This window comes from Scyliorhinus torazame, chromosome 14 (genome assembly GCF_047496885.1).
Source record: "Scyliorhinus torazame isolate Kashiwa2021f chromosome 14, sScyTor2.1, whole genome shotgun sequence".
Taxonomy (NCBI): domain Eukaryota; kingdom Metazoa; phylum Chordata; class Chondrichthyes; order Carcharhiniformes; family Scyliorhinidae; genus Scyliorhinus; species Scyliorhinus torazame.
This window is the reverse complement of record NC_092720.1, coordinates 125,139,895-125,162,439: the sequence shown is the minus strand read 5'-3', so window position 1 is coordinate 125,162,439 and position 22,545 is coordinate 125,139,895. Positions and strand designations below refer to the sequence as shown.

Genomic DNA, 22,545 nt, shown 5'->3' with positions numbered 1-22,545 from the left:
GGGACTTCGGCCCATCCGGGCCGGAGAATTGAACGGGGGGTCCCGCCAATCGGCGCGGCCCGATTCCCGCCCCCGCCCAATCTCCGGTACCGGAGAGTTCGGCGGGGGCGGGGGCGGGATTCACGGCGGCCAACGGCCATTCTCCGACCCGGCGGGGGGTCGGAGAATGACGCCCTATATGCCTCTCTTATTTAGGATGCTCACACAGGAGGAGATTATTTCTATCTGCCGACCCTACCGAATCCTTTAATCGTCTTAAACACCTCAAGGCAGTTACGCTTAATTTTCAGTATTCGGGGAATATAATACCTATCCTCATAATGTACCTCTTTTAGCCCTAGTATCAGTCCGCACTCCACACACCCCTTCCTGTTGTGGTGTTCTGATCTGTAGGCAGTACTCCAGTTGCACTTTAACTAGACCTCTGTGAAACTTAGCAGAACTTCCAAGAAGGGACAAGTGGCCTGACCTTGCGTATTCCAAAAGCTGGTGAATAAGCAAACGTGGAGCAGACATGGCTTGAGCATCCTGGCATTAGTGGGTCACCTATGGGTATTTTACTTTCTCGTGCCTATGCAGCCACCCAACAGAGTGATCCGAGATTGGCAACTGGCCAGAATTGGCCCATTTCAGGCGGTGCCAAACTGCTGCCTTCCTGTGCCTACCCCAGCCCGTTTTGATTTAGGTGGCCTCCTTGGAAGAGGCTGCGATAAGAGCTGACCGATATTTGTGCCGAAATTGTATATCGCAGCAAGTTGTGCGTGTGAAAGGAGTTTCTCTGTTGTATTATTCTTTCTTATCTTGCAGTCCCATTGTGTCAAAGAAAGGAACATTGCATTTCCTCGAGCCGCAGACCAATGGCTGGGTGAAACGCTATGTGGTGGTGCGGAGGCCGTACGTCTACATTTACAACACCGACAAGGACACAGTGGAGCGGGCAATTCTTAACCTGTCTGCCGCACAAGTGGAATACAGCGAGGACCAGCAGGCCATGCTCAAGGTATCAGAATCACCCTCCTTCATTCTGCAGTCATGTAACCAAATACTGCAGTAATGTACAGTGGTGATACACCACTGTACCTCCCTACCTTTGTACATAGTATATAATAGTTGTGTGTAACGTGGCCCTGTAATACTGTGTATTGTACTGTAACTCTGCAGAGGTTCGGTCACTGGTAGGTAACCCAACCTGACCACGGAGAGCTCCGCCTTAGCCACTCCCCCGGGAGTCAGTATAAGAACCTCTTCTGGGACAGGCCCCATTCTGTCTGGGGTCGTCTGTGTCGGGTAAGCCTCCCATGTAGTATATTAAAGCCTGAGTTAAAGTCTCACATGTCTTTGTGGTTCTTGATGCTTAGTGCATCAATTTAATATACTACAGTTATAATGGAGGCTGCTCTGAAACCCGACAAGCTCTCGCTCGACCCCCACGCTCCACGCGCGGATCACCTTTTCAACTGCTGGCTCCGGTGTTTCGAGGCCTACCTGGAAGCATCCTCCGCCTTCGCCAAAACGGACGCCGACCGACTCAATCTCCTGTGCTCACGGCTCGACTACGGGCTTTTCGACCTCATCACAGGAACTACGACCTATGCCGAGGCCATCGTGAAGCTCAAAAGCCGGTATGCACGAACTGTTAATTCTATTTACGCCCGCCACCGCCTCGCCTCCCGGCACCAGCAGCCGGGTGAACCCCTATCCGTGTTCGTTCGGGACCTCCGTGCCCTCGCGCTCACCTGCAACGCACCAGCAGTCTCCGCCGAGCAGAACACTGAGGCCCTGGCGCTTGATGCCTTTGTAGCTGGCATCGCTTCCGTCCCGATTCGCCAACTCCTTCTGGCACAAACTACCCTGACTCTGGACACGGCAGTCACTATGGCAGAGGCCCAACAGGCAGCCTATGACAATAATGCGTCCTACACGCCTGCACAAACTTCCTATGCTCCTGTCCACGCTCCCTACGTGGCCGCTACCTCCCAGCAACAACCCCTGCAAGTCACGGCCCACCCAGCCACTCCAGCAGTAAGAATGCCTGGGCCCCAGTGTTACTTTTGTGGCCAGGCAAAACACCCCAGGAAACGCTGCCCTGCTAGAGATGCTACCTGTTCAGCCTGTGGCAAGAAAGGCCACTTTGCAAACGTCTGCCGCTCCACTGCTGCCTCGGGGTCCAACGCCGCGGTCTGCTACTCCGGGGTGCCGCCGTCCTCCGTTCCCGGCTCGCTGTTCAACATGTGCGACGCAAGGGCGCCGCCATCTTTGATCATCCCCGGCCCGGCTCACTTCACTCCCGGTTCGCCGATCTTCGCTTCCGGTCCGTCGCCGATCGTCGCTTCCGGTCCGTCGCCGATCGTCGCTTCCGGGTCCGCCCCGCCACCGAATTGCGTCACTTCCGGTCCACCGCCGATCGTCACTTCCGGTCCTGCGCACTGGACCGAAATGCTGCAAACAAAGGAGATGCAGCCACCAACAGCAACCTGGCCTCCAACAGCAGCCTGCGACGCCTGGGCGCTGCCACCTTCTCCCACAGGCCGCTCCTCGGATCCGGCACCCTTCTCCAACAGCTCCACCATCGCATCCATCGTCCTCGACCAGGACCGACCGCATCAGCTCGCCAGATCCACCATGGAGGTTTAGGTAAACTGTTTCACTGTCACCTGCCTCTTCGACAGCGGCAGCACGGAGAGCTTCCTCCACCCGGACACCGTGCGCCACTGCTCCCTCAAGGTACTACCCACGCGCAGGCATATTTTCATGGCCTCCAACTCCCAGTCGGCCGAGGTTTCGGGCTACTGCGTCGTCACCCTCTCAGTGAACGGCGTGGTGTTCCAGGATTTCAAATTCATGGTCCTCCCTCACCTCTGCGCCCCCGCGCTCCTCGGCCTGGACTTCCAATGCCACCTGCGCAGCCTCACCTTGCGTTTTAACGGCCCCCTCCCCCCCCTCACGGTCTCCAACCCCCAGTTCTTCCCTGATTCCCCCCCGGGTCCCACCTGTAGTCTCTCCACGCTCAGGATCCCCCCCCCTTCACTGTTTGCTAATCTCACCCCCGACTGCAAGCCCGTGGCTACTAAAAGTCGGCGTTACAGTTTCAGGGACCGCCAATTCATTCGAGCGGAGATTAAGCGCCTTCTCTCGGAAAAGATCATTGCTCCCAGCACCAGCCCCTGGCGAGCCCAAGTGGTGGTAGTCAAGTCTGGTGAGAAACACCGCATGGTCATTGACTACAGTCAGACCATCAACCGGTACACGCTGCTTGATGCGTATCCCCTGCCCCGCATATCTGACATGGTCAACCAGATTGCACAGTACCGGGTGTTCTCCACCATAGACTTGAAATCCGCCTACCACCAGCTCCCTATCCGCCCGGAGGACCGTAACTTCACGGCCTTCGAGGCGGACGGCTGCCTCTACCACTTCCTTAGGGTACCCTTTGGCGTCACCAATGGAGTCTCGGTCTTCCAACGGCAGATGGACCGAATGGTGGACCAGAACAGACTGCGGGCTACCTTCCCGTATCTGGACAACGTCACCATCTGCGGCCACAACCAGCAGGACCATGACGTCAACCTCACGAAATTCCTCCAAACTGCCAAACGCCTCAATCTCACGTACAACGAGGCAAAATGTGTCTTCGGCACCACCCGCCTCGCCATACTCGGCTACGTGGTGGAGAACGGTGTCCTCGGCCCCGATCCCGACCGTCTGCGCCCCCTTCTCGAACTCCCTATTCCCACCTGCCCCAAAGAACTGAGGCGATGCCTCGGACTCTTTGCCTACTATGCCCAGTGGGTGCCCGAGTACGCTGACAAGGCCCGACCCCTCCTCCGTTCCCCCTCATTCCCCCTCCCGCCCGAGGCCTGCCAGGCCTTCCACCTCCTAAAAACTACTATCGCCAGAGCCGCCATGCATGCGGTAGACGAGTCTGCACCATTCCAAGTCGAGAGCGATGCCTCCGACTTTGCCCTGGGTGCCACCCTCAACCAGGCGGGCAGGCCCATCGCCTTCTTTTCCCGCACACTCCAAGGCCCCGAGATCAGCCACTCCTCTGTTGAGAAGGAGGCACAAGCCATAGTGGAAGCCGTCCGGCACTGGAGGCACTACCTGGCCGGAAAACCATTTACCCTCGTTACTGACCAACGATCAGTTGCGTTCATGTTCGACAACAAACAACGAGGTAAAATCAAAAATGATAAGATATTACGGTGGAGGATCGAACTCTCCACCTACAATTATACTATCTTATACCGGCCAGGTAAGCTCAATGATCCTCCTGATGCCCTGTCCCGTAGTACTTGTGCCAACGCACAGGATGACCGGCTGCGGGCACTACATAATGACCTCTGTCACCCGGGCGTCAGGCGGCTCTACCACTACATCAAGGGCCACAACCTACCCTTCTCAGTCGAGGAGGTCAAGGCCATGACTAGGGACTGCCAAGTCTGTGCGGAGTGCAAGCCGCAATTCTACAAGCCAGACAAGGCGCACCTAATCAAGGCCACCCGCCCCTTTGAACGTCTCAGCATTGACTTCAAAGGGCCCCTCCCCACCCACAACCGCAACACGTACTTCCTCAACGTCATCGACGAGTACTCGCGGTTCCCCTTCGCCATTCCCTGCCCCGACACGACCTCCGCAACCGTCATCAAAGCGTTGCACGACCTCTTCATGCTGTTCGGTTATCCCAATTACGTTCACAGTGACCGGGGCTCCTCCTTCATGAGCGAGGAGCTGCGTCGGTACCTGCTCGCCAGGGGCGTTGCCTCGAGCAGGACGACCAGCTACAACCCCCGGGGGAATGGACAGGTGGAGAGGGAGAACGCGACTGTTTGGAAGGCCGTGCTGCTAGCCCTCAAGTCCAAAGGCCTACCAGTCTCCCGTTGGCAGGAGGCCCTCCCGGCCGCACTCCACTCCATCCGGTCTCTTTTGTGTACTGCAACGAATGCTACCCCTCATGAGCGGATGTTTCTCTTCTCCAGGAGATCGGCATCCGTGACATCGCTTCCATCCTGGCTCCTGTCCCCGGGAGACGTCCCGCTCCGCAAGCACGTGCGGACCTCTAAGGCGGAGCCCCTGGTGGAGAGAGTCCATCTCCTCTACGCCAACCCACAGTACGCGTACATAGCGTACCCCGACGGGCGTGAGGAGACCGTCTCCATCAAGGACCTTGCCCCCTCTGGGGCCCCTGCCGCCCCCGCCCCGCAGCCTCCACCCCACTCCCTCTCTGCTCCCGTCGATCCCTCGGTCTGTTACTACTCCGTGCCAGCCGCTGTCATCCCGCAGTTTCGCCTCGAGCCAGCCGAAGCGGTGGGGACGTCATGCCGCCTCGCGACCCAGCACCACCGACCGCACGGATACCGCCGGACACTACCTCAGCGCCGCAGCTCCGACGTTCAAAGAGATCGACCAAACCCATCGTTCGTCTCGACCTTTGACGACACGGAACCTCCTGATGGACTCTGTTCACTGCTCCAAATTTTCACCCCGGACTTCCTTCTAAACAAGGGGTGAATGTGGTGATACACCACTGTACCTCCCTACCATTGTACATAGTATATAATAGTTGTGCGTAACGTGGCCCTGTAATACTGTGTATTGTACTGTAACTCTGCAGAGGTTCGGTCACTGGTAGGTAACCCGACCTGGCCACGGAGAGCTCCGCCTTAGCCACTCCCCCGGGAGTCAGTGTAAGAACCTCTTCTGGGACAGGCCCCATTCTGTCTGGGGTCGTCTGTGTCGGGTAAGCCTCCCATGTAGTATATTAAAGCCTGAGTTAAAGTCTCACATGTCTTTGTGGTTCTTGACGCTTAGCGCATCATGTACCACCATGGTGCGTGCGACATAGCATACAAAAACCTCTCGCAACAGGCTGATTTTTCACCACTGAAGATTGCTTACACTTCTATTTCACTTTTCAACACAAAAGTGTGGAATAGTTTCTTACATTTCTTTCGCAGTTTCAGATTGGACAGAGGATCGGTTACAATTTTTACTCAAACTGCCTAAGGACATACATTCCCCTCCCACAATAGAGACTGAACATCTATCCCAGCCCAGACTGACTGACCACCAACCCCTCCCCCAGACTGACTGACCACCAACCCCTCCCCCACACTGACTGACCACCAACCCCTCCCCCAGAATGACTGACCACCAACCCCTCCCCCACACTGACTGACCACCAACCCCTCCCCCACACTGACTGACCACCAATCCCTCCCTCAGGCTGTGAGTGACCACCAATCGCTGCCCAGACTGAGTGATCTCCAATCCCTCCCCCAGACTGTGAGTGACCGCCAACCCCTCCCCCAGTCTGAGTGACCACCAGCCCCTCCCCCAGAGTGTGAGTGACCACCAGCCCCTCCCCCAGACTGTGAGTGACCACCAATCCCTCCCCCAAACTGTGAGTGACCACCAGCCCCTCCCCCAGACTGTGAGTGACCACCAGCCCCTCCCCCAGACTGTGAGTGACCACCAACCCCTCCCCCAGACTGTTATTGACCACCAACCCCTCCCCAGACTGTGAGTGACCACCAGCCCCTCCCCCAGACTGTTATTGACCACCAACCCCTCCCCAGACTGTGAGTGACCACCAACCCCTCCCCCAGACTATGAGTGACCACCAACCCCTCCCCCAGACTGTGAGTGACCACCAGCCCCTCCCCCAGACTGTGGGTGACCACCAGCCCCTCTCCCAGACTGTGAGTGACCACCAGACCCTCCCCCAGACTGTGAGTGACCACCAGACCCTCCCCCAGACTGTGAGTGACCACCAACCCCTCCCCCAGACTGTGAGTGACCACTAGCCCCTACCCCAGACTGTGAGTGACCACTAGCCCCTCCCCCAGACTGTGGGTGACCAACAGCCCCTCCCCCAGACTGTGAGTGACCACTAGCCCCTCCCCAGACTGTGAGTGACCACCAGTCCCTCCCCCAGAGTGTGAGTGACCACCAGCCCCTCCCCCAGAGTGTGAGTGACCACCAGCCCCTCCCCCAGACTGTGAGTGACCACCAATCCCTCCCCCAAACTGTGAGTGACCACCAGCCCCTCCCCCAGACTGTGAGTGACCACCAGCCCCTCCCCCAGACTGTGAGTGACCACCAACCCCTCCCCCAGACTGTTATTGACCACCAACCCCTCCCCAGACTGTGAGTGACCACCAGCCCCTCCCCCAGACTGTTATTGACCACCAACCCCTCCCCAGACTGTGAGTGACCACCAACCCCTCCACCAGACTATGAGTGACCACCAACCCCTCCACCAGACTGAGTGACCACCAGCCCCTCCCCCAGACTGTGAGTGACCACCAGCCCCTCCCCCAGACTGTGAGTGACCACCAGCCCCTCCCCCAGACTGTGAGTGACCACCAACCCCTCCCCCAGACTGTTATTGACCACCAACCCCTCACCAGACTGTGAGTGACCACCAGCCCCTCCCCCAGACTGTGAGTGACCACCAACCCCTCCTCCAGACTGTGAGTGACCAACAGCCCCTCCCCCAGATTGAGTGACCACCAGCCCCTCCCCCAGACTGTGAGTTACCATCAGACCCTCCCCCAGACTGTGAGTGACCACCAGCCCCTCCCCCAGACTGTGAGTGACCACTAGCCCCTCCCCCAGACTGTGAGTGACCACCAGTCCCTCCCCCAGACTGTGAGTGACCACCAGCCCCTCCCCCAGACTGTGAGTGACCACCAGCCCCTCCCCCAGACTGTGAGTGACCAGCCGCCCCTCCCCCAGAGTGTGAGTGACCACCAGCCCCTCCCCCAGACTGTGAGTGACCAGCAGCCCCTCCCCCAGAATGTGAGTGACCACCAGACCCTCCCCCAGACTGTGAGTGACTACCAACCCCTCCCCCAGACTGTGAGTGACCACCAGCCCTTCCCCCAGACTGTGAGTGACCACCAGCCCCTCCCCCAGACTGTGAGTGACCACTAGCCCCTCCCCCAGACTGTGAGTGACCACCAGTCCCTCCCCCAGACTGTGAGTGACCACCAGCCCCTCCCCCAGACTGTGAGTGACCACCAGCCCCTCCCCCAGACTGTGAGTGACCACCAGCCCCTCCCCCAGAGTGTGAGTGACTAGCAGCCCCTCCCCCAGACTGTGAGTGACCACCAGCCCCTCCCCCAGACTGTGAGTGACCACCAGACCCTCCCCCAGACTGTGAGTGACCACCAACCCCTCCCCCAGACTGTGAGTGACCACCAGCCCTTCCCCCAGACTGTGAGTGACCACTAGCCCCTCCCCCAGACTGTGACTGACCACTGATGCCCTCCCAGACTGACTGACTGTCCACCACCTGGCCTGTGACTGATTGCTGCCCTCCCCACTCCCTGCCTGTCCCTGAGCCCCAGCTGACAATGTCTCAAAGGCCTTTGTGAATGCTCACCCCTGACCTTTTCAGAAATACCCCTGCATGTTGCCTTGGCTCCCAGAGCATCACCCACTGGATTATGGGATGTGGACAGAGCTGACTTTCACTGGTGCCCACTTTCCCTTGCTTCCCGTCCATCACAAACCAATGATGGAATGTGGGTTGGGAGCAAGGTTGCCCCAGCTTTCACGCAATGAGTGAAACTCTGTGATTTAACAGAGCTGCTAGGTCTGCGACTTCACTGTTTGTTCCTCCTCCTTGGAGAAGCGCTTGGTCGCCAAACAGTGTTTGCTCATGGCAAGGTGACCAGAATCCGCAGCAGGCCAAGTATTTCTTTGAAGCCTATTGAACCCCGAGGATTGCTCCTCTGATTTGCATTGATATCTGACCCTCTCGTTTGCTCTTTTTAAAAATGTTGCAGACTCCAAACACGTTTGCTGTGTGCACTGAGCATCGCGGGATACTGCTACAGGCCTGCAACGATAAAGAGATGCAAGACTGGCTGTACGCCTTCAACCCCCTCCTCGCCGGGTCAATCAGGTAAACCCCAACCAAGGGGCTGATTTCTTACTGGCCTGACTCGCAGTGGAACGATTGGTCAGAAAGACACCGGGAACCAAGAGGTTGGGATTCATCCATCGGCTGTGGACCAGAGGATTGGGGGAGGGGGATGGCCATGGGGGGAACTTGCCCAATGGTGGAGAGTTCCTTAGACGGGTAACTAGGTCTAGTAGATAGGTTTGAAGGCATTCATCTCTGGTATCTGCCAAGTCTTCACCTCAGTCAGGCTGCCAGGTCTCCTGAAGCTTGGGAAACCCGACCGGCGACTGTTTGCGATGAAGCAGCAGCGATACACTGTAGGTGCTGGAAATCTGTAACATAAACATAAGCAATGCTGGAAACACCCAGCGGGTCAGGCAGCACCTGCAGAGAAACAGAGTCACTAATTTAGGTTGTGACCCTTCACCGGATCCCTCACCTGAAGCATGACCTTCCGTCCCCTCTGCAGGTACTCACTGACCTGCTGAGTGTTTCCACTTCAAGTTGCAAAACGGAATAATAATGGGACTCGGAGACTCGTTGTCCTGTTCGAAGAACTTTGGAGAGGGTCGGTTGCGGCTTCACCTTCCGGCCTCCAGTAAAGGCAAAAATGGGTGCCTTAGAAAAGAGCATGGTTTGGGAAACAGATTTCTCTAATGTTGAACAAAACTTCACCCACAATGCTATAGTGTGTATCAGACGGTGATATAATGAGAGGTGTGAGCATATCAGACAGTGTTATAGTGAGAGGTGTGAGTATATCAGACAGTGTTATAGTGAGAGGTGTGAGTATATCAGACAGTGTTATAGTGAGAGGTGTGAGCATATCAGACAGTGTTATAGTGAGAGGTGTGAGTATATCAGACAGTGTTATAGTGAGAGGTGTGAGTATATCAGACAGTGTTATAGTGAGAGGTGTGAGTATATCAGACAGTGTTATAGTGAGAGGTGTGAGTATATCAGACAGTGTTATAGTGAGAGGTGTGAGTATATCAGATAGTGTTATAGCGAGAGGTGCGGGTATATCAGACAGTGTTATAATGAGAGGTGTGAGTATATCAGACAGTGTTATAGTGAGAGGTGTGAGTATATCAGACAGTCATAGTGAGGGGTGTGAGTATATCAGACAGTGTTATAGTGAGAGGTATGAGTATATCAGACAGTGTTATAGTGAGAGGTGTGAGTATATCAGACAGTGTTATAGTGAGAGGTGTGGGTATATCAGACAGTGTTATAGTGAGAGGTGTGGGTATATCAGACAGTCATAGTGAGAGGTGTGAGTATATCAGACAGTGTTATAGTGAGAGGTGTGAGTATATCAGACAGTGTTATAGTGAGAGGTGTGAGTATATCAGACAGTGTTATAGTGAGAGGTGTGAGTATATCAGACAGTTATAGTGAGGGGTGTGAGTATATCAGACAGTGTTATAGTGGGAGGTGTGGGTATATCAGACAGTCATAGTGAGAGGTGTGAGTATATCAGACACTGTTATAGTGAGAGGTGTGAGTATATCAGACAGTGTTATAGTGAGAGGTGTGAGTATATCAGACAGTGTTATAGTGAGAGGTGTGGGTATATCAGATAGTGTTATAGTGAGAGGTGTGAGTATATCAGACAGTGTTATAGTGAGAGGTGTGAGTATATCAGACAGTGTTATAGTGAGAGGTGTGAGTATATCAGACAGTGTTATAGTGAGAGGTGTGAGTATATCAGACAGTGTTATAGTGAGAGGTGTGAGTATATCAGATAGTGTTATAGTGAGAGATGTGAGTATATCAGACAGTGTTATAGTGAGAGGTGTGAGTATATCAGACAGTGTTATAGTGAGAGGTGCGGGTATATCAGACAGTGTTATAATGAGAGGTGTGAGTATATCAGACAGTGTTATAGTGAGAGGTGTGAGTATATCAGACAGTGTTATAGTGAGAGGTGTGAGTATATCAGATAGTGTTATAGTGAGAGATGTGAGTATATCAGACAGTGTTATAGTGAGAGGTGTGAGTATATCAGACAGTGTTATAGTGAGAGGTGTGGGTATATCAGACAGTGTTATAGTGAGAGGTGTGAGTATATCAGACAGTCATAGTGAGGGGTGTGAGTATATCAGACAGTGTTATAGTGAGAGGTGTGAGTATACCAGACAGTCATAGTGAGGGGTGTGAGTATATCAGACAGTGTTATAGTGAGTGGTGTGAGTATATCAGACAGTGTTATAGTGAGAGGTGTGAGTATATCAGACAGTGTTATAGTGAGAGGTGTGAGTATATCAGACAGTGTTATAGTGAGAGGTGTGAGTATATCAGACAGTGTTATAGTGAGAGGTGTGAGTATATCAGACAGTCATAGTGAGGGGTGTGAGTATATCAGACAGTGTTATAGTGAGAGGTGTGAGTATATCAGACAGTGTTATAGTGAGAGGTGTGAGTATATCAGACAGTGTTATAGTGAGAGGTGTGAGTATATCAGACAGTGTTATAGTGAGAGGTGTGGGTATATCAGACAGTGTTATAGTGGGAGGTGTGAGTATATCAGACAGTCATAGTGAGGGGTGTGAGTATATCAGACAGTGTTATAGTGAGAGGTGTGAGTATATCAGACAGTGTTATAGTGAGAGGTGTGAGTATATCAGACAGTGTTATAGTGAGAGGTGTGAGTATATCAGACAGTGTTATAGTGAGAGGTGTGAGTATATCAGACAGTGTTATAGTGAGAGGTGTGGGTATATCAGACAGTCATAGTGAGAGGTGTGAGTATATCAGACAGTGTTATAGTGAGAGGTGTGAGTATATCAGACAGTGTTATAATGAGAGGTGTGGGTATATCAGACAGTGTTATAGTGAGAGGTGTGAGTATATCAGACAGTTATAGTGGGAGGTGTGAGTATATCAGACAGTGTTATAGTGGGAGGTGTGGGTATATCAGACAGTGTTATAGTGAGAGGTGTGACTATATCAGACAGTGTTATAGTGGGAGGTGTGAGTATATCAGACAGTGTTATAGTGAGAGGTGTGAGTATATCAGACAGTGTTATCGTGGGAGGTGTGGGTATATCAGACAGTGTTATAGTGGGAGGTGTGAGTATATCAGACAGTGTTATAGTGAGAGGTGTGAGTATATCAGACAGTGTTATAGTGAGAGGTGTGAGTATATCAGACAGTGTTATAGTGAGAGGTGTGAGTATATCAGATAGTGTTATAGTGGGAGGTGTGAGTATATCAGACAGTGTTATAGTGAGAGGTGTGAGTATATCAGACAGTTATAGTGAGTGGTGTGAGTATATCAGACAGTGTTATAGTGGGAGGTGGGAGTATATCAGACAGTGTTATAGTGAGAGGTGTGAGTATATCAGACAGTGTTATAGTGGGAGGTGTGGGTATATCAGACAGTCATAGTGAGGGGTGTGAGTATATCAGACAGTGTTATAGTGAGGGGTGTGAGTATATCAGACAGTCATAGTGAGGGGTGTGAGTATATCAGACAGTGTTATAGTGAGGGGTGTGAGTATATCAGACAGTCATAGTGAGGGATGTGAGTATATCAGACAGTGTTATAGTGGGAGGTGTGGGTATATCCGACCTTGTTATAATCACTGTCAGCTATGTCTCTGCTGGTAAGACACTGACGTCTGAGTCAAAACATCCCTCTTTTGAGTTCCGCTCTGGGATGTCCGCACGATATTGAAGCCGACGCTTATGTGGTTCAGCAGGAATGCTGCATTGTCTGATGTGCCATCTTTCAGATTAGGCATTACACCATGACCCCCTCTGCCCTCTCGGTTGGATGTAGAAGCTCCCATAGCACTATTTGAAGAGTAGCAGGAGAATTGTCCCCAGTGTTAGTATTTATCTCTCAATCAACATCGTAAAAAAATGGCCATTATTACAGTGCTCTTTGTGGGGATTTGCTGAAAATTGGCGGCAAAATTGTAACAGTGACTACACTTCAAAGAAGAACTTCATTAACCGTGAAGAGTTTTCTGAGGTCCAGGGATTGTAAAACATGCAATATAAATATAAGGGCAGAATTTTACATTCCCGCACGAGCTGGTTTTTTAGGCTGGGAGGTCGTGGGCCAAAAATCTTTCCGAAGGCGTTCCCATGGGGCTCCCGCCCTCCCTAACCTCTCTATAATTTTACCCTGAGACTGGGCGGCCTAGGCCTCCCACCCACCCTTGCCCAATTGAAACCCTTAAGTTGCCAATTATTGACTACTTAAGATCCATTTGCCAGCAAGCCCCAATTTTCAGGCTGGTTGGAGGATTTCTGTGGTAGACAGGGGAACCCCAATAAGTGACCATGCTGGAGCCTCGAGCAGGAAGGTGGGGATTGTGGGCGGAGGTGAGGGGGGTTTGTAAGGTGAAATGCCTCCAACAGCAGCCTCCTTTTAACACAGGGCACCCCCAAATGTTCTGACCTCTGACTCTGCGGACTGACTGTAGTTCCAGTCCTGTCCACTGCCACTTCTGGCGCTGCAGGACTAGAGAGCTGCCTGTCAATCACAATGAGGGAGAGGAAGACCTGCCTCCAACCAATTAACACTTATTGGAGCGTTAATGACACTTATTAACACTGCCAAAGCCCCAATGCTGACTTGCTGCCTGCTTTCGTTCCCTTAAAGGCGAACCTGGCCTCTCAAAAGGCACCATGAACGGTTTGAAGTTTGTTTCGGAGAAGAAGTGGGAGATTATTTTTTTGTGTGAGGGGAGGAATTATCTATTTAGACAGGTGAAAGAGAATCGCAAAGTCTGGAATTGTGGAGGTGGATTAAAAAGGTGAATGTTGTATATATTTCATGTTTAGCTCTATAATGATAGTGTATTCTTAATCTTGAACCATAATTGTTACCGCTGAGGTTGGACATTGTTTTCCTCAACCCTCCACGTGCTCACATGTTTGGGTAGCTCTTTCCCACCTGCTTGCCATGATTATGTAGTATGCTTGGGTTTCCGTGTACAAGCTCAGCGCACACATCGTGTTGGATTGGAACGTATTCAATGTTTTGTAAATTAGTGGCTTTGAAAGCGAGCTGTGCAGGAGATGCCAACACACTGGAGGTCTGCTGCTAGCCTAATGCCAATGCCATCACCATCATGACCCTCGACTTGTTCATCCTGGTACTGACTGCACACCCAAACAGATTGGGGTTGGGGACAGGAGCCGGGGCATTGGTTCAGACTGGTTTTCTTTTTCAGTTTAAACACTGGTGTTGATGCCTCTCTAAGCCCTTTGTCTTCAGTACCAACCCTGCAAGCTCCACAATGTTGTGTCCTCCATGTAAATTACGCGACGCTGCTCCTAACCCCGGGAGAAGAGGGGGCTGGGAGCGGGCTCTGATGCCGGAGCGAAACACTCCGGTTTTCACTCCGGCGTCAGCACTTAGACTCCTTTTCGGAGAATCGCGCCCATTCAAACACGGGGAGAATGTGCAAACTCCACACGACAGTGATCCAGAGCCAGGATCGAACCTGGGACCTCGGCGCCGTGCTAACCACTGCACCATCGTGTTGCCCTATTTCAAGCATTATTACAGTGATGTGTGTGGGGTATGCAAGACAGTGTTATAGCAATGGTTGTAGCCTATTTCAGACTGTTATATTGAGGGATATAGGCTATATCAGACAGTGTTATTGGGAGGAGTTTGAGGTATATCAGAGTGTGTTATTGAACAAGGTTGACATATATTTGTGTTGCGGCAAGATGTAAGAGAGAGTTTGACAGTGTGGTGTAAGGGAGAGTGATACAGTAAGTGGTCTTTGAATCATCAGATAGTGCTACAGCATTACTGGGACAGTGCAATATAAAATTAAAATTGCATTACATTGGGTTATGTGGAATATATGAGAGTATTCTATAGTGAGGGTTATGGGGTGTATCTGAATGTGTCATACTCAGGGTTGTGGATGGTATCAGTGTTATAGTGTGGGGTTTCAGACAGCATTACTTTATGTATTCTCTAATATAATGCTATGTCGGTAACTTGTTGCGTTTCCTGAAGCTGTTTCACTCTTCCTTATAGATCGAAGCTGTCGAGAAGGAGGAGCAGTCAGATGAGGATCTGATCTCGATCCTTGAATAAGCTGAAATTCCACTCCAACCCAGCGACATCAGACTGGACTCATATGTACATAGTCAACTCAGCCCTTCCAGCATTGACATGAACACCCATCTAACATGCCTGCTCTACATGTAGTAATTTATTGAGGAACAAAAATTAATAGTTGTGTGAAAGCAAAAAACCGTGTCGCCTGGCGCTGGGGAGCGCTGTGTTATGTGTGTGTGTGTGTGTGTGATGCTCTGTGTGTCTTCAGCAAGTGGTTAGATATCACTGATGAACGAGCTCCATGGTGTGGACACTAGATGCTGTATGTGGTCCTTACATTCTTTCTGGTGGGGAGGGTGAGGGAGGAGTGGGAGTTTGTGGAGGGGGATGGATGTGAAGACAATTCATGGCATCACTGTCATTCCCAACAGAGAGGCTGAAAGGGGTGTTGCTGTGCTCTGAGGCACAACCCATTCCATGGGCTTGGGACGTCTCCCGGGAAGCATGCAGGAACCGGTGGGTGAACTGAAGGAGAGCCTTAAAATGATCAGCGAGAGCTCCTCATTGGTTAGTTGACACTGCCAAAGCCCCAATGCTGACTTGCTGCCTGCTTTCGTTCCCTTAAAGGCGAACCTGGCCTCTCAAAAGGCACCATGAACGGTTTGAAGTTTGTTTCGGAGAAGAAGTGGGAGATTATTTTTTGTGTGAGGGGAGGAATTATCTATTTAGACAGGTGAAAGAGAATCGCAAAGTCTGGAATTGTGGAGGTGGATTAAAAAGGTGAATGTTGTATATATTTCATGTTTAGCTCTATAATGATCGTGTATTCTTAATCTTGAACCATAATTGTTACCGCTGAGGTTGGACATTGTTTTCCTCAACCCTCCACCTGCTCACATGTTTGGGTAGCTCTTTCCCACCTGCTTGCCATGATTATGTGGTATGCTTGGGTTTCCGTGTACAAGCTCAGCGCACACATCGTGTTGGATTGGAAAGTATTCAATGTTTTGTAAATTAGTGGCTTTGAAAGCGAGCTGTGCAGGAGATGCCAACACACTGTAGGTCTGCTGCTAGCCTAATGCCAATGCCATCACCATCATGACCCTCGACTTGTTCATCCTGGTACAGACTGCACACCCAACCAGATTGGGATTGGGGACAGGAGCCGGGGCATTGGTTCAGACTGGTTTTCTTTTTCAGTTTAAACACTGGTGTTGATGCCTCTCTAAGCCCTTTGTCTTCAGTACCAACCCTGCAAGCTCCACAAGGTTGTTTCCTCCATGTAATTTTATTTGGGTGGCAAAGGGTCTAGTAGTCCTGGGTCCTTTCTGCGACATTTTCTCTTGCTGTTCCAGCTCTATTGATAGTGGTTAGCTGCACAGTGCAGGATGCTTTTACTTTGAAGCGTACAGGCTGTGTACATCCATGGTCACCACCCGGTTAGTCGCTGTGCATGACACTTGTGTTTCGGAGGAGCACTAACCCACAGCTGGTGACTGCATTTTCAGTGTTATAAGCAAGTTGAGTATTCTAACAGGGTGCAGCTGAAGGGTCTGTGACGGGGAACGCAGCGGGTTGGGGTGCTGAAAATGGGGGTCTCTATTCAATCCTGAAATGTTCAAATGTGGACTAGACACTTGAGGATTGGTAGATATGGAAGAATCTTTTTCAAGTGTTGGTCAAAGTTTCCTCTAGTCGCACTGCTTGGGCTGACAAAGATGTCCATGGTGCTTTATTTAAACCAAAATCAAATTAAAGCCCCACCCCACCGTCACCACAACCCCATCCCACTGCTGTGCAGGAGGAAACAAATATGGCATCTGCTTGCTGGGAGACTGCAATATTATTAAGTCAGCATATAAGTCACACCTATGTGTACATCACACTCATTTATTATGACTGCTGTTTTCTTAAAACAAAGAGCTCACTGCTGTGTATATGTTGATTAGGCTGGTGTTATTCTACTGGTTACTGTAGACTATCAGTGTAACGTCATCCAAAACTAGCTGAATGCAGGAATATTCAATTGCTGCTAAATAGAAAAACCATAAATTATAATACATTGATGTATTAACTAACTTTAAGGCTGCAGGTTATACACTGAATTTGGTGAAACTAACCTCTCAGGAGCTGAAAGCACCCAAGTCCTGGTTGGTGTCCTTCCAGCGTTTAAGGTGACAGTACTTCAGTGGAAGCTTTTAAATCCGGGAAAGTCGTTTGAAGGTAAAACCTTCAGATGCACACTGGAATATGTGTCCTGCAACCATGTCCCGCTGCACATTCTCCATGTCGGCATCGTTAACAGTGTGCCAGTTAGGTCAAGGGCCTTTTCTTACTTTCTATGCACAAGAAGGCCATTGAGTTGCTGAGCATGTTGGCTTTCCCCTCCTGCCACGGTGCATTATGGGACACTTTTCTCGCCACGGTCCTTGGCTGCTTCTACGTTTTAAGTGTGATGCTCCTGATGCACTGAAAATGCTCAGCCGCTTTAGCAACCGGGTATCGCTTGGAGATTTGATGTCTAATGTGTGTCACTGATGACAAAGATCCCACGACATTGCTAATGAGGTTGGTTGCAACCACACAGTTTTCTCCGGCTTTCATTTGCATCCAAACTTTTGTCCATGGGCGTGAATCATTCTGGAGAGAGAGGTGAACTGGGCTATTAAAATAAGTGATACAGCCAGGCTGATAGTCCAGATGCAGGTTTCAGGTGTGGAGCCTTGGCCAAATGCCTGACCTCTTGATAGTGCTGTCGCAGAGCAAGGCTCCTCACCGGGAATGTGCATTCATAAAACCCACGTATATTGGCCGCCCTGTGATCCAGTGGATAATGGGCGCACCCGGAGACCTATTGAGGGGCAGAAGCCACAATGTCCCAAAAGGCCAAAATGGTAGTAGAAATCTGGAACACTTTTCTCCCAATTGAGACGAGGTCAATTGAAAAATTTTAAATGGTTACTGATAGATGTTTGTTGAGGAATAGCATTAAGAGATGCAGAATCAAGAAATGTAGATGGAAGCTAAGGCACAGATCAGCCGAGATCTAATTGGCAGAGTGACAGATTTAATTTGGGGGATTCAATGACCTACTCTGTTCCTGTACTCATAGAGCTGACCTCAACAATTGTTTTTCTTGAAGGGTTGACAACACTTTTCTCCTTTTGGTCACCATCTAGTGATGTCTGTGAGAAAGGGCTGGTTTAGCACAGGGCTAAATAGCTGGCTTTGAAAGCAGACTAAGGCAGGCCAGCAGCACGGTTCAATTCTCGCACCAGCCTCCCCGAACAGGCATCGGAATGTGGCGACGAGGGGTTTTTCACAGTAACTTCATTTGAAGCCTACTTGTGACAATAAGCGATTTTCATTTTTCATTTCAAGTGCGTGAAATGGTAAGTTGAAATCAGGTGGAGGCTTGGTCACAATGCCTGCAGTCAAATACTGTGCTGACAGTTACTGTCTAGAGTCACATGTCACAAATGCTTACTCGAGAAGAGATGATAGAAGATGACCAGTGCTGATGGCATGTGGTGAGAGTCAATGTCTTAAGGTGGTTGAGACTAGACTTGAAGAGATGGGATTCTGTATGAGGACAAATTATTGAGCGGAAATATCTGGAATGTCAATTGAACATCAAAGTATCTGGAGCAGCACATTCAGCCTGTTATTAATTATCCTATTCTATAGGATTATACATATGAGAACAAATATTAAGTGCGCTACAGTATAAATAAATGATTTTATTTGTCCCACCAAACATTAATGTGTCCCATGGAGCATTATTTCTCTCTCCAGCCTCACCCTGACTGTTCCCAATTCACAGTCATCTGGATAGAGTTGTTGGATGTGCTTTGAGTAGAAGGACCCGTGTTCTAACGAATTGATTTGTGTTCACAAATCTGATTTGTCAGATCTGAAACATTACAAGCGGAGCAGTGCAGGTCTGTAGGGCAACTATACAGTGGCAACATAACAAAGAAACAGGACAATAAACAGCTGAATCCATTCCTTACAGATGGCATTAGATAGCTGCTTAATTTTCAACACCCTCCAAACCACACACCATCTATATCGCCATTCTTTCATTACCATTGGGTCAAAATCTGCAATCCCTTTCCTAGCTGAACTGTGGGTGTACCTACATCACATAGGCTGCAGCGGCTAAAGAAGGCGGCAGCTCACCACCACCTCCACAAGGGCAACAAACACTGGCTTTGCCAGTGATGCTTACATCCCATGGAATAATAATTTTAAAAATTGCATAGATATCAAATAAATAACACCTGATTCTTGGAATTTAACTGTCTGATTTCCATTGCCTTCCCATGAATTATGGAGAACTGCGATTTAAGAGATGAATTATTTACAAAGTGTAGTCTCAATGAATGCCAATATTGAAAAAGCACAGTGCTAGTCCCATTTGTCTAGGTTGAGAATAAAATGCTGCTGAAGACTAGTAGGTGCAGTGAATTAGACAACATAGCTTGCCAGAGCAGAAATGAGAAAATTATTGCACTTTTCAAGGCTTTTTGAGTTTCACGCCGGATATAACCTTGGCCAGCCAGCCTATGGTGCATGTCTGGCGACAGAGTGGGATGAGATATACAGTCGAAAAGAGTCTTGCAAATCTTCCTCCACCGCAGTACAACTAGAAGCCACGGGTGTGCCTTAGGCCAACCAACCTACAGAGCATGCCCAAACAGGAAGAGTGGAGGCTTGCGAAGGAGAGTAATAAAAGGTGATTCGGGCAAAACGTTCTCACCTCTGCTCTGCTTGACCACAGGCTGCCCAGTACCTTCACCAAATAAAAGGCCCAGACATAGCCTTGATGTTTAATTCCAGTGTCGTTTTTTTCCATAATTTTGTAGCTTCAATACATCACTAAATACTATAGAATAATTTGAAAATGCCATCTGCATGGTTTGCTCAATTCACAGCTAACAATGTCAATTAGCAAAGGCTGGATTCCTTTCCTTGAGTTGACTGTCAGATGTTTAGTAAGCAGAACGCGCCCATAAGGAATTGAGATTTTTTTTTTTAGGCAAAAGGAAAAAGTTATTCAGACCTAAACCAATCCCTTCCTCACAGATTAACCCAATCTTCTCTTATCCCTCAATATAACCTACTCATATTCTCGCCTCAACCGTCAGTTCAAACTACGCACATTTTCACCTTCTCCCTCAGCTACACTGAGTCACCTTTTCACCATTTCCAGGAATGCCATCTGCCTACTTTGTCTTCACATCCACTCATCTCCTCACCAGAAACATACCTAATTATCTCTTGATCTCATTCTTCCTGTCATCACCAATGCCAGCCTCTGGACACCTATTGCGCAATTAAATTACTTTTTGAGCGAAAAGGTTCCCCTAGACTCACTCCTAATCTCTTTATTTTTACTTTTCCTCTACTGGGATTTGAGTACTTCACCAGGCTGCACAATATGCCTCAACCAAATAGATCCTTAACCACCTAAGTGTTGCTGGAGCCAGCTCTCTGCAGGAAGATTGACTGGGGTAAAATACAAGTTCAAAGAATTCTGTCACGTCAGAAAATTTCAAACTCCATTACTTTGGTGTTGTATTAAAAATGCAATTTGAGGTGGAGAATGGAGCCTTGAGCTGATGGGAGCAATCTGACTGCACCTCGTGTTTTACTCAGATCGCACTTTGCTGGTCTGTGAAATGCCACTGACACCCAATGTGTGACTGCAGCGAACTGAAATGGATGCTTGAGACGGGTAACTGCCTGAATATGTGATGAATCATGTGAGATACCTTGATTGTTGCTGATTGTTTTGAAAGGATGTTAGTCTGCCACTGTTAAGCCGGGGATGTGACCTCATTAGATGGTGACTTTCAACCCAGGCAATTCCCTATTACTCTCAGGGAGAGAGGTTGAGAGATACTGTGGGTAGAAATTTGTTTTGGGTGGTTATGTAATTCTGGGGAGTAAGGGGCAGGGCTATCCAAGGAAACAAAGGGTTTCCCAAACGGATCAGGGTGGTTCACCAAAATGGTAACAGTTGGCGTTTCTGTTAAGCACATAATAGATCAGTACAGCGTAAACACTTCCAAACGCTCATCCCAGGACACTTGAATCAAACAGGCAACTTCTGCATCAAATTTCAGTTGGGATTGACTTTCAGCCCTGTCCACTCATTAGCGAACTATTGGAAGGATCTGTTTTCTACATCTGTGCTTCTATTGTCAGTTAGTTGATGCCCGTTCAACAAAGCCCCAGCTTTGTACATTTTGAAAAATGCCTCTGACGTTGTATATACTAAATGGCTGTGACCATTGTATATTATATGTACACGCCGTCTCAGATGGTCAGTAGTCTCTTGAAGTGTAAACCATGGGTGTTGGAATTAGAGTCTTCAGATGTTTGTGAACCCTTTAACGCATTGTCAATAAAGAAATAAACGTGGTACTTATGCAGTTCTGGACAAGCAAGCACCAGGATTCTGTGTCTTATTGTGTTGCACACACACAAGCTGCACAAATGACAGAGAAACAACACACACATAACAGTAAAGCATCTATATCTATGATCTATTTATGCAAATATCTATTCATCAATACATATCACATTTTTGAGAAAGATACATTTACAAGAAGTGACACCTGTCCTGTGACCTCAATGGTTTCTAAGTTGGATACAATTAATGGAATTTGCTTATTTATAGAAATGGTCATAAAAGCACAATCAGAATATTGTAGCAGACTATTGCTCACAAATTGTATGCCCAAGCAATGGCACAGGAGAGATTTGCTACTACAATAGTGAGATGGGAGGGAATTTGAATTCTTAAAAACTTAAGATAATGGAGTAATTGAAGAAGGACTGATTATTGAAATATTATTTTCTAGAAAAAATATTGTGGAGAGAGGCTAATGTACATTATTACCATTAGTTGGTGCAGCCATATCCTGGAAGAATTTGAAATCGGTATGGAATGAGTAGATGACGTCACCATGAAGACTAATGTTCCACAGCATATTCGGGTGGCACAGTGGCAGAGTGATTAACACTGCTGCCTCACAGCACCAAGGACTTGGGTTCAATTCCGGCCTTAGGCAACTGTTATATGTGGAGTTTGCACTTTCTCCCCGTGTCTGCGTGGGTTTCCTCCGGGTGCTCGTTTCCTCCCACAGTCCAAAGATGTGCAGGTTAGGTGGATTGGCCATGCTAAATTGCTCCTTAGTGTCCAAAGACGTGTAGGTTAGGCAGGGTTGTGGGGTGGGAGAGTAAGCCTAGGTAGGGTGCTCTTTCAGAGGGTCAGTGCAGACTCGATGAGCCAAATGAGTTGTTTCTGTACTGTAGGGATTCTATATATCCTTGTCCATAGGCATGAAGGAATCATCAGACACTGCAGGGATAGAACCAACAATAGATGACAGGCATCTATTAGGGGACAGAAATTCAGGAAAATAGGTCTTAAGCCTAGTTTTCCGTGGTTGTCCATCTAGTCTTTTCTAGCTGGACTGTGATACTGTCAAATAACAGTGAGCAAAAGCTTCACTAAGAATGACATATTAAAGGGAGAACTATGATTATGCCTAGTATTGCTTGGGAAATATGCAGAGTGACC

At 49.4% G+C, this 22,545-nt stretch overlaps 1 protein-coding gene across 32 annotated transcripts in view; it reads left to right on the top strand.

Annotated features, from left to right (window-relative positions):
• The window catches only part of kif1aa (kinesin family member 1Aa), a 511,250-nt gene extending 489,844 nt beyond the window's left edge, over nt 1–21,406 (top strand). For all 32 annotated transcript variants that reach the window (XM_072474808.1, XM_072474806.1, XM_072474807.1 and 29 more), the window contains 3 exons: nt 808–1,000; nt 8,793–8,911; nt 14,928–21,406. In XM_072474808.1, coding sequence (XP_072330909.1) covers nt 808–1,000; nt 8,793–8,911; nt 14,928–14,970 — 355 coding nt within the window. In that variant the 3' untranslated portion in view covers nt 14,971–21,406. The remainder of the gene's footprint in view (nt 1–807; nt 1,001–8,792; nt 8,912–14,927) is intronic.
• Nucleotides 21,407–22,545: the final 1,139 nt, after the last annotated feature.